This window comes from Pocillopora verrucosa, chromosome 1 (genome assembly GCF_036669915.1).
Source record: "Pocillopora verrucosa isolate sample1 chromosome 1, ASM3666991v2, whole genome shotgun sequence".
In the NCBI taxonomy this organism is placed as follows: domain Eukaryota; kingdom Metazoa; phylum Cnidaria; class Anthozoa; order Scleractinia; family Pocilloporidae; genus Pocillopora; species Pocillopora verrucosa.
The window spans coordinates 13910073-13924543 of NC_089312.1; the positions used below are offsets into that span (position 1 = coordinate 13910073).

Here is a 14471-nt window from a genome sequence, read left to right on the forward strand (position 1 = left end):
TTGACAAATTTTTCGTATTACGTAAGTAAAAAACATTGAACTTCTCTCAACGGACTCAACGCTGCAAGGAGAATCTCTCTCATAATTTAATTTTTTAAGAGAGGCGACATTACCGTCTAAAATTCAAACGTTACTGTTAGGCTTATTAGCGCATTGATAACCTTGTAAATAGCTCAAACATACTGAAAACATTTGTATTAGTTTTTGTATAACTTTATCTGTGAGCCACGTATGAGTAAACAAAAACAGAGAAGTATATATTGATGGCTCGTTTTCATGAATCTAGGATTTTGGGAATCGCTATTAACTACGCGATCACGCATTTAGTAATATTTCTTCTTCTCTTAATGATTGATACTGGAAGAAAATAGTAACGGTGTTATGCTATTTTATGTGCCCGTTATAAAAAAAAATTGAACTCGCACTTAGCTTACTGATAAAAATCCCATGAAAATTGTTCAAAAGAAATATATCTCAGTGGTTATTTTATGACAACCACAAAATACTCAAACAAAATCAAGAAACTGCCGCAGGACCTCAAAGTTCCTTTGTTAAGAACGATCTTGAATAATTCTTTTTTGAATTTTTCGTGGGGAACAAGTGCTGAAGCTTACATGACATATTTTATATTTGACCGCTGTAATATAAACTTGTGTGTTCGACCCTCGACGAACGCCTTCGATGTAGCATCACGCGTATTACTTTAACTATCAGCGGCTGAGCCTGCGACAGAGAAATTTTCTGATCAGCAGATTCTATCATGTTAGGTATATACTTTAAATAAATCTCTTAAATCTGGTCATGGTGAATGTCTCTCGTGAAAATGTAATAACTTCTCAAATGATCTCTAGTTCTTCGGAATCTTCGGGTAAGTTGAGAACGAAATAAAGAACTTGTTAATTAGAACTTTGATGAGTTATTTTCATATGTTATTTCCGCTCCTAATAACACGCGAATGAATGGCATAGGGTCTATTTGTAAAAGTGCAGAAGATAACATTCGCCTGCTTAGAAAATAAAGAAAAGGGGCTGCTACTACTTGTAGCATTAATTATTTCCTCAGACTGCTCTGAGCAGTGATAAATTTGAGATGAAACAGGCATTATTTGCTAGGGGCCAAGTGGGCTCGGCGGGAGGGGTGGGGGGAGAGTACAAAAGAAAATGTCGAGGAAGACTAAGAACGACGTATATTAAAAAAAAAAAAATGGCGGTCAAGATTAATTCTTTTCACGTCTCTAGCATGACACTGTACAGAAATTGCTCTCTATTCCGGAAGATCATCTCTACCTGAGTGATAATACCCGATCAAAATTTATTTCAAGCCGGGTCAGGCATCTTCGACCTCAATATATGTGCACGTACAAGAGCAAGAAACAACCTCATTTATTAATCAGAACGTGGGCTCGTGTTTGCATTTAAATGAACCTGATTTGAATATCCCAAGGATCAGTGAATAAAAACAACAGCATTTGCCAGAGAGCCTTTGAAAAGGCGTGTTTACCGAGTCGCATGCTTAAAGAAGTCATTGTTGACGAAGCAAACCCTACAGGTTGGTTATAAATGATTCGATATTTTCTTTGAAGGATTTTAGCTTTAGTTCTCGCTTCGCTGTTGTTATTTTCATTTGCAATATCAACTCCGTGAATTTTAATACAGTAGGGTCTTAAACCTTCGGTTAGGCTGTTTAAACAAAATAGGACTTGCGTGTCTTTTTTCCCATTACAATACATCCGAGAAATAATTTGGCGAGGAAGGTGGAGTATTTTTTAACGCAGGTGTGCTCTGGGAATAATCTACCTTTCCATGATCGCGCGATTCAATGGCAATACAGCGACATTACAGCTGTAGCTTCCAATCAGTTTGCAGTCTAAACATTGTAGTGACTTGTACTTGCAGGATGTCGTCTTCAGTAACGCCAAGAACCACGCGAACCCCCGTGGAAAGATCGAGGAGATGGAGCGCTCCTCCGCGACAGAAGGTAGTCGGACGCTCGGTTCGATCTCCCGATGAAGTGGTCCGGGACGTTCGAGGTCTAAAGATGCGCCAAAGAGTTTCTTTGGCTCTCAGCGATGACATTCTGCGGGGAGAATTGGAGGACATGTTATCCACTCACAATGAAAAGTCGATGAACGCAGACTCTTTCCGCACGTATCAAGACTTCTTGATCCCCTCGGGAGGCTTTTATGGCGGTGGTCTTGGGGGTATGTCCGCCAACGTTATCTCAGACATCAGAGGGGCGGACACATTGCACTATTCCAAATTTGAAAGGCAATTGCGGTGTAAGGTGGCATCTGTCTATCGCCTGATACAGCTGTTTGGATGGGGAAAAGGAATCTCCGATCGAGCTGCATTTACGGTACGTACGTATACGTGGGTGTTTAGAAAATCACATTAATGTTCTACTAAGTGTTATGTTCATTTTAATATTGATGTCGTTTGTAACATATGCAATCGAAAACTTCGTAAGAGGTTATTTGAATTATTCAAAGTTTTGCTTTATTCTAGCGTTCTCTGTGGTAAAATAACCTGCTTCTAATTTCCTTTATGATGAAATTCAAGACTTCAATGGTTGCGTGTTTAGCACAAAAAGTTAAAGATTGTATTTCAGGAATTATGTACACACCACTTAAGTTTATGTTGATCACTTTGACGTGTTATTGATATTTCAAGACTCTTTCGTCGTCGTAGACATATAAGGAAATGTGTGGTAATATCAACAGCGACAAAAGATATTTTGAGCATTTAAGGTGATACTAAGTTGATGTCTCACTATTTTCCTTCTTCCTTTTTCAATTTTTGACTTAACAATTTAATCTGCCTAGGGCATTTCACAAAATGAATCCTACTAAATGTTCACTTTTGGAAAATAATTAGATCTCACATAATATACCCCGGTAACAAAGACTTGCCCAAAATGAATGGAAATTGAATTGTTTCCTATTGAACTGTTTGAAAACTGTTTACATTTCCAATTAAGTGGTCCTGGTGTTAACTTGCAATTTTATAGTGATTACACCAAAACTTCCTTGGTTCTAAAATTATAATCTATATATGTCATTGGAAGAGCAACCTTGCATATATCTGTGTTATAAATAACTGTGATTCATAAGGTCTCTGATATGTTCTGCTGTGCAGATGACATTTGGTCCAAAATGAATGATGTTGCTCTATGAAGGGATTATTTTCACTAGTGGTTTTAGTGGTATTTTCCCTTGTAATAGAAAGATTGAATATTCAAGCAAATGTTAAAAATGTATGAAATGAAAGATTTTGCCAAAACATGCAACTTTCTAGACTAAGCAACTCAAACTTTTAATCAATACAGTAATAATCCCAAAAATAAAACTACTGAAAGTAACTTGAAATATGATTTTCAGCCATAGATTTCAGACTTACAGTAAGTGTAATTTTGAGCCAAAGTGCAATTTCATCACCCAAATTCTAATTATGTTAAATAGAATATGATTTGCATATTTATTTGGAGTAAATCCAATTACAGGTATTTTTGATGATTGTTATCTCAGCCTGTTTTGTCTGATTAGAAGTGTGAATGATTGCTAGAGTTGTTTAGGGACACGGAGTTGGACCCCATGGGGTGCTGATTGGACTGTTTCAAAAAAATTCTCACAACAGATATGAAAAAAATTGTACTTCTTGTTAAGATTCTGCCAAGATGAAGCTGAAAAGGATCACAATTTTAAGTGGTTTGAGAGAGGTTAAAAATTAAGTGATATATAAGATCTCAGGGTCTATAGCTGAAGTATAGTGATAACATGTGATCATTTTACTTACGTTAAGAGATGAATGACAATGCAATCGTTATTGATAATTTAATGTAAGTTCAGGTTTGATCCTTCCCTTTTCCTACGATCCTTTGAATGCATGCGATAGCACAGTATAAATACTGATAGTAGAATGACAGTAAACTTTGAAATTTTTTAAGCCTGCTGATTTAAACTGGGTTCTTATCTTTCTTCAATGAGCCACATTAATATTTCAAGTACCATTTTCTCCTTTAAATTAAATTAAAGACAGCAAACAATATGACCCCTACCCACAGGGTTTCTGGTGAATAAGGTGAACACACGTACCACAGCACGTTATCACTGCCTTGCACGCTAATGTCATTACATGCTTGCACATGCAGATATGCACATAAAAACAATGGATTTGGAAAAGACGTGTTGTAGCCATTGTTCATAGCTGGCTAACACGGTAGAGCTTTGTTTCTACAACACGCTAGATTTTTTTTTTTAACACGCTAAGTTCTTTTGTTCCTTACATGCTAGTTTATCTTGTACAACCCAGCTTACTTGGTAGTTGTTTTGTCAGCTTCTTAATAAATTTATTGTGAGAATGGTGTTTTTTTTTTGTACAGTATATACATTACAAAATAAAGCAGACATGAAGATCTTCTGTCCTATCCCAAAATTTTGCAATAGACAAATGAAATATTCCTGGCAAATCATTGCTCTTTCCCTGAGGATTTTCACTAGGAATTCAGTGATCACTGACATGTTTCACAAGGTCGCCGAGGAGCTCAGTTGGAATGCATGAATAGCATTTTTAAAACTTAATTTCTTACTTTGTGAAAATTATAAATCCGTATCACTTCACCCGCCAGTATAATACGCCCAGTACGACTCTTTGGGTCATACCTTTAGCAACAGATTTCTGGCTTCATTTCCCCTCCAAACGTGCTGTTCATCACCTCTTGCAAACCATCATTCTTAAATAAATACCAGTAACTGTAGTTAGCCAGCACCAATTAAAGGCTTTCCAAGTAAGCTATGTAGTAATTTACTGTAAGCCAATCTTGGCATCTTACAAAAAGCTCTTAGTCTGTAGCACTGCAGATCTTATCTTGCATAACTCAACCTGTAACAAGAGGATAAGTAAAATTAAATTGTTGAAGGTATTAACAAGATTTTTAGTTTGCAAACGGATCAAACTTTGAAGTTTCAAACTCCTCTGGATGACACTACCAACTTGCACCACACAGACTGTTGTACTGTTACTTTTTAAATGAATAATTACCATGTAGATTAAATAAATAATGCCTTGGAGACTAGCAGAACAGACAAATGTGGTTGGAGAGCTCAGTTTACCCTCAAGGAGGTAGCCATTTGCTTTGTCTCATACAGGTTTGCTTCTTATTATTTTTAAAAGCTTGTGCTTGCTACCTCAAAATTTCATGCAATATTTCAAGAGCAGGGCACTTTGCTTGTTCGGACCTGTGTTTTGCAACGCTGTTTTAAGAAATGAAATTCGAAAATGAAGGAAAAAAACTCAAACACATTTTTAAATGTATGACACAAGTCCAAGTTATTCCTTTATGTTTGGTGAATTAAGTTTGCCACCGGATACTGGGTATCATATATTGAATTGGTCCCAATCAGTGAGCTAAAAAATCTTAAAGCTTCGGACGGTACTTCTTGTACACAATCGAAAGCAACTTTAAACTTTAAGAAGGGCATGTTATAAAATTGGCACAGTCACCATGTTATATGGTGCAAAGTGGGTGCCGAGCAAGATTTGTAGCAAGCAAAGTTGCAAAGTTAAATGGGGCAAGTAACTTACGCAGCGCGAAGCTTGTTGAAAGTTCGTTCTTTCTCTTTTAGCAATGCTAGATTACTGTTAGCTTGCATTCACCTTATTCCCTAAAAACCTGTGGAGGGTCACATATGACCTTCAAATATGAAATTTTTTATTCAGATGACACTCTGTTTACCAAAGCTTATTTTTTTCAAAAGCAACTAGACCACAAGATACTAGTTTACCTACAAACAATCTGCCTTCTGAGAAGTAAGTGTAAAAGTCTGTTACATTTTTTCTGCAATGGTAGAAATTTATAGGAAAAGAGCTTACTTCACACAATCCCAGACAGTTATCTGGAGGTTTTTTAAGGTGAAGAATTTCATTTGAAAACCCTTCAAGGCTGTTGCCTTAGAAAAGAATTTCCGACTGTCCATTCATGCGATTCCCTTCTCTGTAAAGGGGGGTTTCCCAGCATTCAATGACGCAAAGTTTATTCAAATAGCCAAAATGGACACAAGTTGTAGTTGTTGCCTGATTGTGCAACTTGCTTCCTGCCAGAGGAACAGCAACGGCCTTGCATTAAAATTAGCATCCAATGTGAAACTCAAAAGTAGAATTTGGAAGGATACCTGCTCATTTCTGAATTGTTAATTCACTCCCTCTAGCTGCTACATACTTCCTGTGAAATTAGTTTATGAGAATTTTGGTGTTAAATCAAAGTTAATCAACTTCTACCTATTAAGTGTTTAGTATTCTTGTTACCTGCTTGTTGGATGATGTATGTAACTATTAGAGGGAAAAGTTACACAGTAGATCTTTTCCAGGAGTTAAAGAGTTAAGTTTATCATTGGCCTTTTGTGATAACCTTAAATTAATTTAGAGAACATAATTTTTATGTTTTCAAAATCAAAATTCTGAGGAGAACACAATTCAATAAAACAATTGAATTGTTCATATTAAAAATATTGTGTTTATGATTACCTTACTTTTAATTTTTCCTTCTAGGTTTCTGCGTCTGAAAATGACAATGATGAGCATCAGTTATTTTGTTGCTCCCACTGGTTTGTTGTTCAGGTGAGGTTGACTGCATCTTTCCCCTTTTGAAGGTAGAACCATAAAGGGTAAATGGTATGGGAGAACAGGAAACACAAATCTTGGGCTCTATAAGTCATCCATTTGGAAGCTCCATGCTGTCATACACTCAACAAGGAAAGATGCCAAGTGTGTCATTTTTGTTGTCAGCTGAAGCGGTGAAAAAAGCTGTAAGTAATGATTTTGGGCCACTACTTTTGATATTTTAAGTTAGAAATTAAGCCTGCTTTTGAAATAGGTTTTTCCATTATGTAGTTAGGTATATCAATTGTTTAGATTTAGGAGCATGTACTTACTTTACCATTTATTATACTGTGCCTCTTTGAAGTTTATAATTCAAGACTTTTTTAAAATGTTTTTGGAATGGAGAAGAAATTTCTTAGTAAACATTCCTCCCTTGCCATCTTTCTCATTGCATCCAACACTTACATATATCAACAGCAAAACAAACCATCCCATCAAAATAACCATTTTCATCTTTCAATTAGATTGAGGGATAACCGTATGATAGAGTTGCTCAAGTTTCAAGAACAAAATTCTGCAAATAGTCTTTACTAAGGTGTCTTGCCGAAAACAAAGTGTAAAAAACTAACTTGAAGTTCACAACTAGCTTGACACCTCGTTATGGCCCAGAAACATATGTTTTCAATTGTTTCCATTGTTTTATCTTGTCATTCTCTAGTTATACAAAGGCAATAAGAGAATTTTTGACTAAGTCATGGATTGACTAATGACATTTCCCTCAGGCTTGAATAAAGACTCTAATTTCTATTTGATTGTTTCTTCTTCTGTTTCCGGTTTCTTTCGCCACAAAAGAGAGGTTGGTACCAATCACTCAGGAAGGAATTGCGTAGTGTCAGTTATTAAGCACTTGGCTAGCAAAGTTGCAATTTTTTTATTGTAATAGTTGCTGTTAATTAATTTTACCATAAGAGAAGGACCACAGCAAGCTAACAATGGTTTACAACTTTGATCAATTTTAAATAGAACTCAGTTATGTATACCACAATTCAATGTGGTTCCTATGTTAAATATTGTTGTTACTTCATGATAGGTTGGAGAAGTTTCTTATCATGCTTTTCCTGGGTTGAGCTGGATGAAGAAACACAAGATTCCTTAATCAACAGCTTTGGACCATCAAGCAGGTAATAACTAAAAAAATGTTTACTTGTAATGTTCAACATGACCTGCAAAAAGGACTGAGAATTGATGAAGTTGGCAAAGATAAACACAATGGCAAATGACGAGAGAAGCCATAAGGGCAAATTTTTTCTGTGGTGTAAACTGTATATAGCCCTTTTGTCAATGGCATCATTAACTTGGGCAGAAGTCTACTGAGTCTGCCAATTACTTTTGCTCTAAATTCAGTTGTACTCAAACAATCCTTTCACAGCAATCTGTTTGATTTATGTTGTTGGTGTGAACACATCACTGTCTCTATGGTAGGGAAACCAGATGCCAAGGAACTTTTTTATGCGATTGATGTATATAACATGTATGTGCTTTGTTGTGAGACCTGAAGACCTGCAGAGTATAGAGATGTTCTGAAGTTAATCAATCATCCCTTACACTGTTTGGTTGTCCAGATTCTCACCAAAAAGTGCCAACATGTACCACTTAAGCCATTTAAATACCATTGACTGCTGTGCTGTGGTATTTATTTTCTAGTTTATAAATTCTAGTTTGTTACACTCAGTAACTTAGGTTTTTTTAACTTTTAGGTTTTAGTTTTAAGGACTTGGGTGCTATTTGTGTTGGGGAGACCATAGAAGAGACTACATATCTGGCTTACCTGCTTGTTACCGCTTGTGAACAACCGGTATGTACTGAGCTAAGAAGTTTTGCATTGTTTAACCCTCTACACCCTAACATAAGTATCTGTATTCTCAGTACTCTGCTTTATACATTTCCTTTGGTACTGACAAGGAGAATTTGTCTAACAATCAACACTACTTCGTTAACGATTATTTTGTTTATTCTCATGATCTTAATGATTTATCAGCTTTATTATTTTATGGAGAAATTAGATTCTGGTCACTCGTAGGGTTAAAAACAATACTTAATAATGATAAGTGTTAACTGTGGTTGTAATGAGGAGTATCTTGGTTTTCACATTGCAATATATACTGGTGGTGAGGATGTCAGTAGGTTACTAACAGCTTACATGTATTGACTATGATCATTTTACTAGTACATCTATTAAATATTGAACGGTTGTCTTTTTGCATGAAAATTTAATTTAATCCAAGTCATGTTTTGTGTAAAACATAAAATATGGTGAAACCAGAATTTAGAGCACAACTGATGTTGCTAGCTCTATCTTTCCATAAATGATATGTACAGAAAAGCAAACTGTGGCAAGTATCATTATTGGATGAAGCCTCTTGAGTTTTTGTCAGTTAAGTTCGTATGGTAAAGAAGCTTTGTTCTGATTGGTTGCTGTTGTTATTTTATCACTCTTTTGAAACTGCTATTATATATTAATCATAGCCAACTCATATCTAGCTTTTATAGCTGGTGTCCTTTCAGATGCTCCATGGATAAAGAGAAGACTAAAGAGCACAAAAACTAAAAAGAGCTGTTAGCGCAGGAACCTATTTTTCATAACTTTCTTTACTTGTCCACCGCTTTAAACTATTTTAATTTGTTCTTAGGTATCTGCAATGCGCGCAGGAATGGACGAGCTGTTGGAGATTGATGATGATGGCAAAGAAGCATGATGAATTCATTTTATGGAGGTTGAGATGCAACTGAGAACCAACAAAAGATGGCCGAGCTGCAATTTGAGGCCTGGATGCGAATGCTTGACTCCAGGGTAAGGGATGTTTGTGTGATTGGGCGAGACAAATTTAAACCTGACTCGTCAAGAGTCGTGTGAAGTTTGTCCTCACTGCTAGATTTTTAGAGGACGACCTGACTAGATCCGAAGATCTTCGAATGTTTTCGGGATTGTTGGAAAACGTTTCGAACGTACATGTACCACGAAGGTGTCCTAGCTAGTTTACACCAACGTGTTTCGGATGTTCTCTCTCCCACAAATGAGGGTTTCGACTTAAATGTTTCATTCGCATGATTTTCTTCTTCTCCTGTATATATTTTAGTCCGTTTATTTTCAGCTCATCATTTTTCAAGAATGAGTCGGTTTAGGTTGTGGTAGCTCGAATTTTTGGATAGTCTTCAACGGCGTTATATCGTAGTATTCCATTCTTATGCGTGGAAGGTCGCAAAGACATTAGGTTTTATATGATTGTCATTTGGGTGTCTAAATTCTATTGGAATTATTTGGAGTTAGGTCTTTGAAATACGGCTTAAGGGTAGAAAAAGCTTCGTGAACACGGAAATTTTGTTATATCCTGAAGAGGGAGTTAAGATACTCTTTTAACTGCTGTACTTACAAGCAAAAGAATAGAAAATGTAAGGGAGAATTACTAATTAGATAACGGGAATTAGAAGGTTATGTGTCAATGAGATAGACTTCCTGAAGGATTCAGCTTTGACAAGAGAGAGTTTCTAAAGAAATGAAGCTTATTGAATCAGTGTGAAGGTACTGCTCACCTGTGTTTTCTTTCATTTCCTGAAAGTCCAAGAAATATTTACGTTTGCCCCGATTGGCCATTAGATCGCTTTTCGTATTTACTCGTTTTGTAAAACGCAAAACGGTCACATCTGAATGAAAGTTTTGCATCTGATTGGTTTAAGAGAGTTGTACGAGTTTTATGAACTAATCACAGAAGCGAAGTAGACCAATGCAAGTCTCAGATGAACTTTTCGACTCTATTTGGTAGATCGCTACACCTGGAAAATTTTCTCCAGGCATCTCATTTGATTTACCTCTGGCTTTCCAAAGCAATTTTCAAGTGAATGTCAAAATTAAATAAGGATTACTTTCGTTCTGCTTTCCTTCGCTTTACGATTGGTCTAGAAATCCTTGCCAGCCAGCGTTTTTTTCCCGCGCTTGATTCTGTTTTTTGTGCGTTTGCGTTCCCAGTTGCTGCATTGTTTCGTTTTGATGTTAACCCTTGTTTCCTGGGTTGACAGTGGGTTTTGTTTTAAAAGACGACACTCAATCAAAACCATTTTACTAGAAAACTGCCCTGTTTTGTTTGTGTGAAAATTTGAGCGGAAACGTGTGGGTGGTATAGGTCTTAAAATGCGGAACATTCATTATTCTTAACTTTAACCGACGGGCCGGCTTTTCTTGATCCATGGCCGTAAGGTTTGCAAGACTGGTTACAAATTACCGCAACCCTGATGATCTTTAAAAATCAGAAGAAAAGGAAGCTAAATCACGCGAGAACAACACCAGCTAAGACGTTTCCACAACTCGTACGGAGATGACAATCTACCGTGACGCTAACGTACGTCCGCACAGCCCTCCCTTGGACGAGGAAACACACTACAGTAGCTAAAGAAATGGAGAAACGTTTCACTGTGTCAATAGGTGTTTTCGGAATTTCGTTTGTTTTTCCGACCCCCCTTTGCTATGCTTGTCACTTGTTGTAAGAAACTTGCATAACCTGCTAAAAAATCGAATTTGCAAAACAACATATGAAACTGTTTCTTGTTACCCTTTTCATGTAATTTCATCTCTCCTGGCTTCCTTGTGCTATTTTACATTTCATCTAATAAGCCGATGTGGGATAACTTTAGGACAAGGTTTGTGTGACGCGAAAGTTCGAAATAGGTGAAATAGTTTTGTTCAGTTCAGTTAAGGCCGGGCAGTAAGCGTAAATGCGAGCAGAATGGCATTGTGGTGTAATTCACCACGACAACCAGAGACGACGAATGCCTCGGTTCGTTCTTATCACAAAATGAACAAAGGGGGCCAAGTTTCTGAAGAAACTAGGGTACTACGGTGGAGAGTATTACAAGATAATTTGATTTTATCAACTGAGTTGAGTGTCTCGAGCTGACTTTTTGAGCGCTCTGCCCGTCTAAAAATTCAGACTATGACTTCGTTTTCGTTTTCGTTTCCTGCACGTGGTATTTTTTGACACTCTTGTTTTCTGTCCGCTAGTCATGGTGGTTTTAAAGCCGTTTTAACAAATCTGGTTTCTTTCACAGGAGTCGCCTGAAGTGGCCTGAAATTCACCTGTTGAAGGCCACTGAGTACAAAAGAGAACTGTGAGCTGGACAACTCTGAGCCGGTGCTTATTAAAGACAGACAACCTGAGAAAGATAACAAAGACGAGGAGGTACTGGTTTGTTTTTTGGCAGTTCCCACGAAATTCTTTCTGCGGGAAGCGCATTTTACAAGAGTTTTATATGTGCTATGCAGGTAGGAAGTTGTAATTAAAATGAAAATACAACTGTACAATTGTTCGCATTTACACAGCTATGAGCAGGGTTCCTTTGTTACTCCGCGGTAAGCCTGCTTCGAAACTAACAAAAGACCAAAGTTATAATCAATATTTGAGACTTTCTCCTCTTCTGTTTTTCATTAGGAAGTGTTTATCACCACCAAAGTCGTTTCAGTGAACCAGTCTGCGCCAGTCCTACCCACAAGTGATCAGGAGAGCCAAGAGGTCACGGAGGAAGTGGTGACGTATGTAAAGGCACAGGAGAGGCACTTTGAACCTCAGGAAGTCAAGGTGTTCTTGGATGACTCCCAAGATAGCCTGGACGCAAGTGGCGAGCGCACTGGTCCCCGTGATTGTGGAGATAAAGCGAGAACCGGTGGGCCTTGTGCGAAGGAAGTCTGGGAACAAAGTGAAGAAGCGACGAAGTTTCCGAGAGAAGTTTACTAAAAGGCTGAGCGTGGACAGTAGACACGTTATGCTACAGTTTTCTGATGTTTCCACCAATTGGTATGTTTTAAACAATTTAGTGCAATACGCTGAACTGTGCTCCTTGGCGAGGGTAAGGAGTAATTATCTGTTTTGGAGGTTGTAAGAACAATAATTTCGGTCTAGAGGAAACCAAAGGTTGATGTTGTCTGCGCTTTTTGTAGTTCAGGTAAATCAGAATTCTGGTGAGCGAACCAATTAAAATTTCCAACTAAGGTTGAATATGCGTGGAAAAAATTCCGTTTTTAAGGGGTTTTTAGAATGGAGAACTTTTTTCTTCTTGAAGAAAGCCACGTTATTTTAAACCAAAAGAAGAGGAAGAACTCACTAGAACTCGGTCATTACACGCAGTGCTCTTACACACGCTATCTGTACGTAGTCTATGCGCCCGCCGTTGTTTTTTATTACACTCTCATCAGGCACAATACGCACATTCCCCCTTTTTGTTTTGCAATGTTATTAAAAGAGATCTCAAAACCACGTTTACGCAAAAGAAGAGTAAAAATAATCTTTGTAGCAATAATGTGTAGTATCTGCATCTGTTCTTAAAGGAGATATTTTTGTAGTTTTCTGTTAAACCTACTAAGAAGGATGAGGAAATTTAAGGAATTTATAGGTAAATTTTGCTGTTCGTGTTTGCTGCAAACGTGGCATTGTGCATACGCCTCGTGCGTGAATAGTGCAGCTCAGATGAGATATGTCAAATCTTTCCTTTCATAGAGTGGGATTCGTGTTATATACTCGAGCATTTTATAAAAGTGGATTTTTGACTTTTAAAAATTACATTTCGAGGCATGCGACAGTTATGCAGTATAGTTTTATCTTAGGGGTGCGTTTTAACATCATATAATGCCCAGAGTCTGTGCTGCGAAAGTTTGAAACCTAAAGCTTTCGAGATATCTCTAGAATGACAAAAAACGTATTTTCAATTGAAAAGCTGCTATCGTCTTTCTCTTCATTGTTTGTTGTTTACTTTTTAGCTTTTAAACTGTTTTAATGCTCGTTGCACTTTTATTGTTTAATTGTTCACTATGTTGTCGTCACTAGGTTTTGATATTTACAATCAGTGATACTGGTAGAATAATTAAATAACCAGTATTGGCCATTATGCATTGTGCGCTTCTGTTTTTGTTATGGTTTTCACGAGAGCGAGGGTTTCAATGTTTTCCCAAAGCTTGTGGAAGAACCACATCGACTTAATGGCCACCGATGGCAAACGCCGCCGCCGTAGTGCACACTGGTCAAAACTGGGTCTTAAATTAACCTACATCATTCCTCAAGAAAGGGGTTTAAAACGACTTTAAAGTTACTCTGTAAGAGATGACCATGGAGCTTGTTCAAAGAAATTGTTACTTAGTTTGCTAATGTAATGAACAGGCCATGTGTTTGCTTTTGTTGTTGTTGTTTGGTTTTTTTTTTTTTTTCACTTTTTTTTCTTGCAAAATGCTTTTTTCCCATATTTGCCTTTTAATTACAGTGAAACTCTGGAAACGATTAAAAAAAAAGAAAATATTCACATTGTCGGATGTCAGTATGCATGGTCTTGTAAGGCTCGTTTAAAGTTAATTCAACACAGTGTAACGGTATTCGAAGCGTTATAACATTAAGGTAATTCTGTCAATATTGTTTTTTTAACTTACATCCAAGGATCATACATCTTACTGCATTTTTTACGCAATATAACGCCGAGAAAAAAAGGGAAACATTTTCAAGTGTTTCGAAGTAAATGGGTAGTATCATGATAGACTCCTGATAAAAAGAGGGAAACCATTAAAAATCTACCAATCAGTCAGCTAATTGTCAGGTTTTTATGTTACGTATGTACTGTTACAGTGGTCACTTAAAGAGAGGAAATGTGTTAAGCTATCGTAGTGCCTGTTGTAGTTTTTTAGTAACAATGGAATTGTACATTACCATTAAAAGCTCTTAAAACAGCTCTTGTTTGTTGCATCATTTGTACGCTTGTTTACTATTTCTAAAGATATCCAACGTTGACTTATGCTCCCACTGCTGAAACAATCACTCGAGTTGAATTGTTGTGGGCGAATTCGATTTG

The 14471-nt window shown here is 37.0% G+C and overlaps 1 protein-coding gene across 1 annotated transcript; it reads left to right on the top strand.

The window, feature by feature from the left end:
- The first annotated feature begins 1203 nt into the window (after nt 1-1203).
- Nucleotides 1204-14341, top strand: LOC131786299 (alpha-adducin). The gene is given in 17 exon segments (XM_066171639.1): nt 1204-1548; nt 1896-2355; nt 6543-6575; nt 6577-6611; nt 6721-6799; nt 7684-7717; nt 7720-7804; nt 8358-8448; nt 9284-9341; nt 9344-9444; nt 10846-10863; nt 10865-10993; nt 10996-11030; nt 11694-11754; nt 11756-11824; nt 12074-12265; nt 12267-14341. Coding segments are annotated over 16 exon segments (1734 nt in total). The 5' UTR covers nt 1204-1548; nt 1896; the 3' UTR covers nt 12522-14341.
- Nucleotides 14342-14471: the final 130 nt, after the last annotated feature.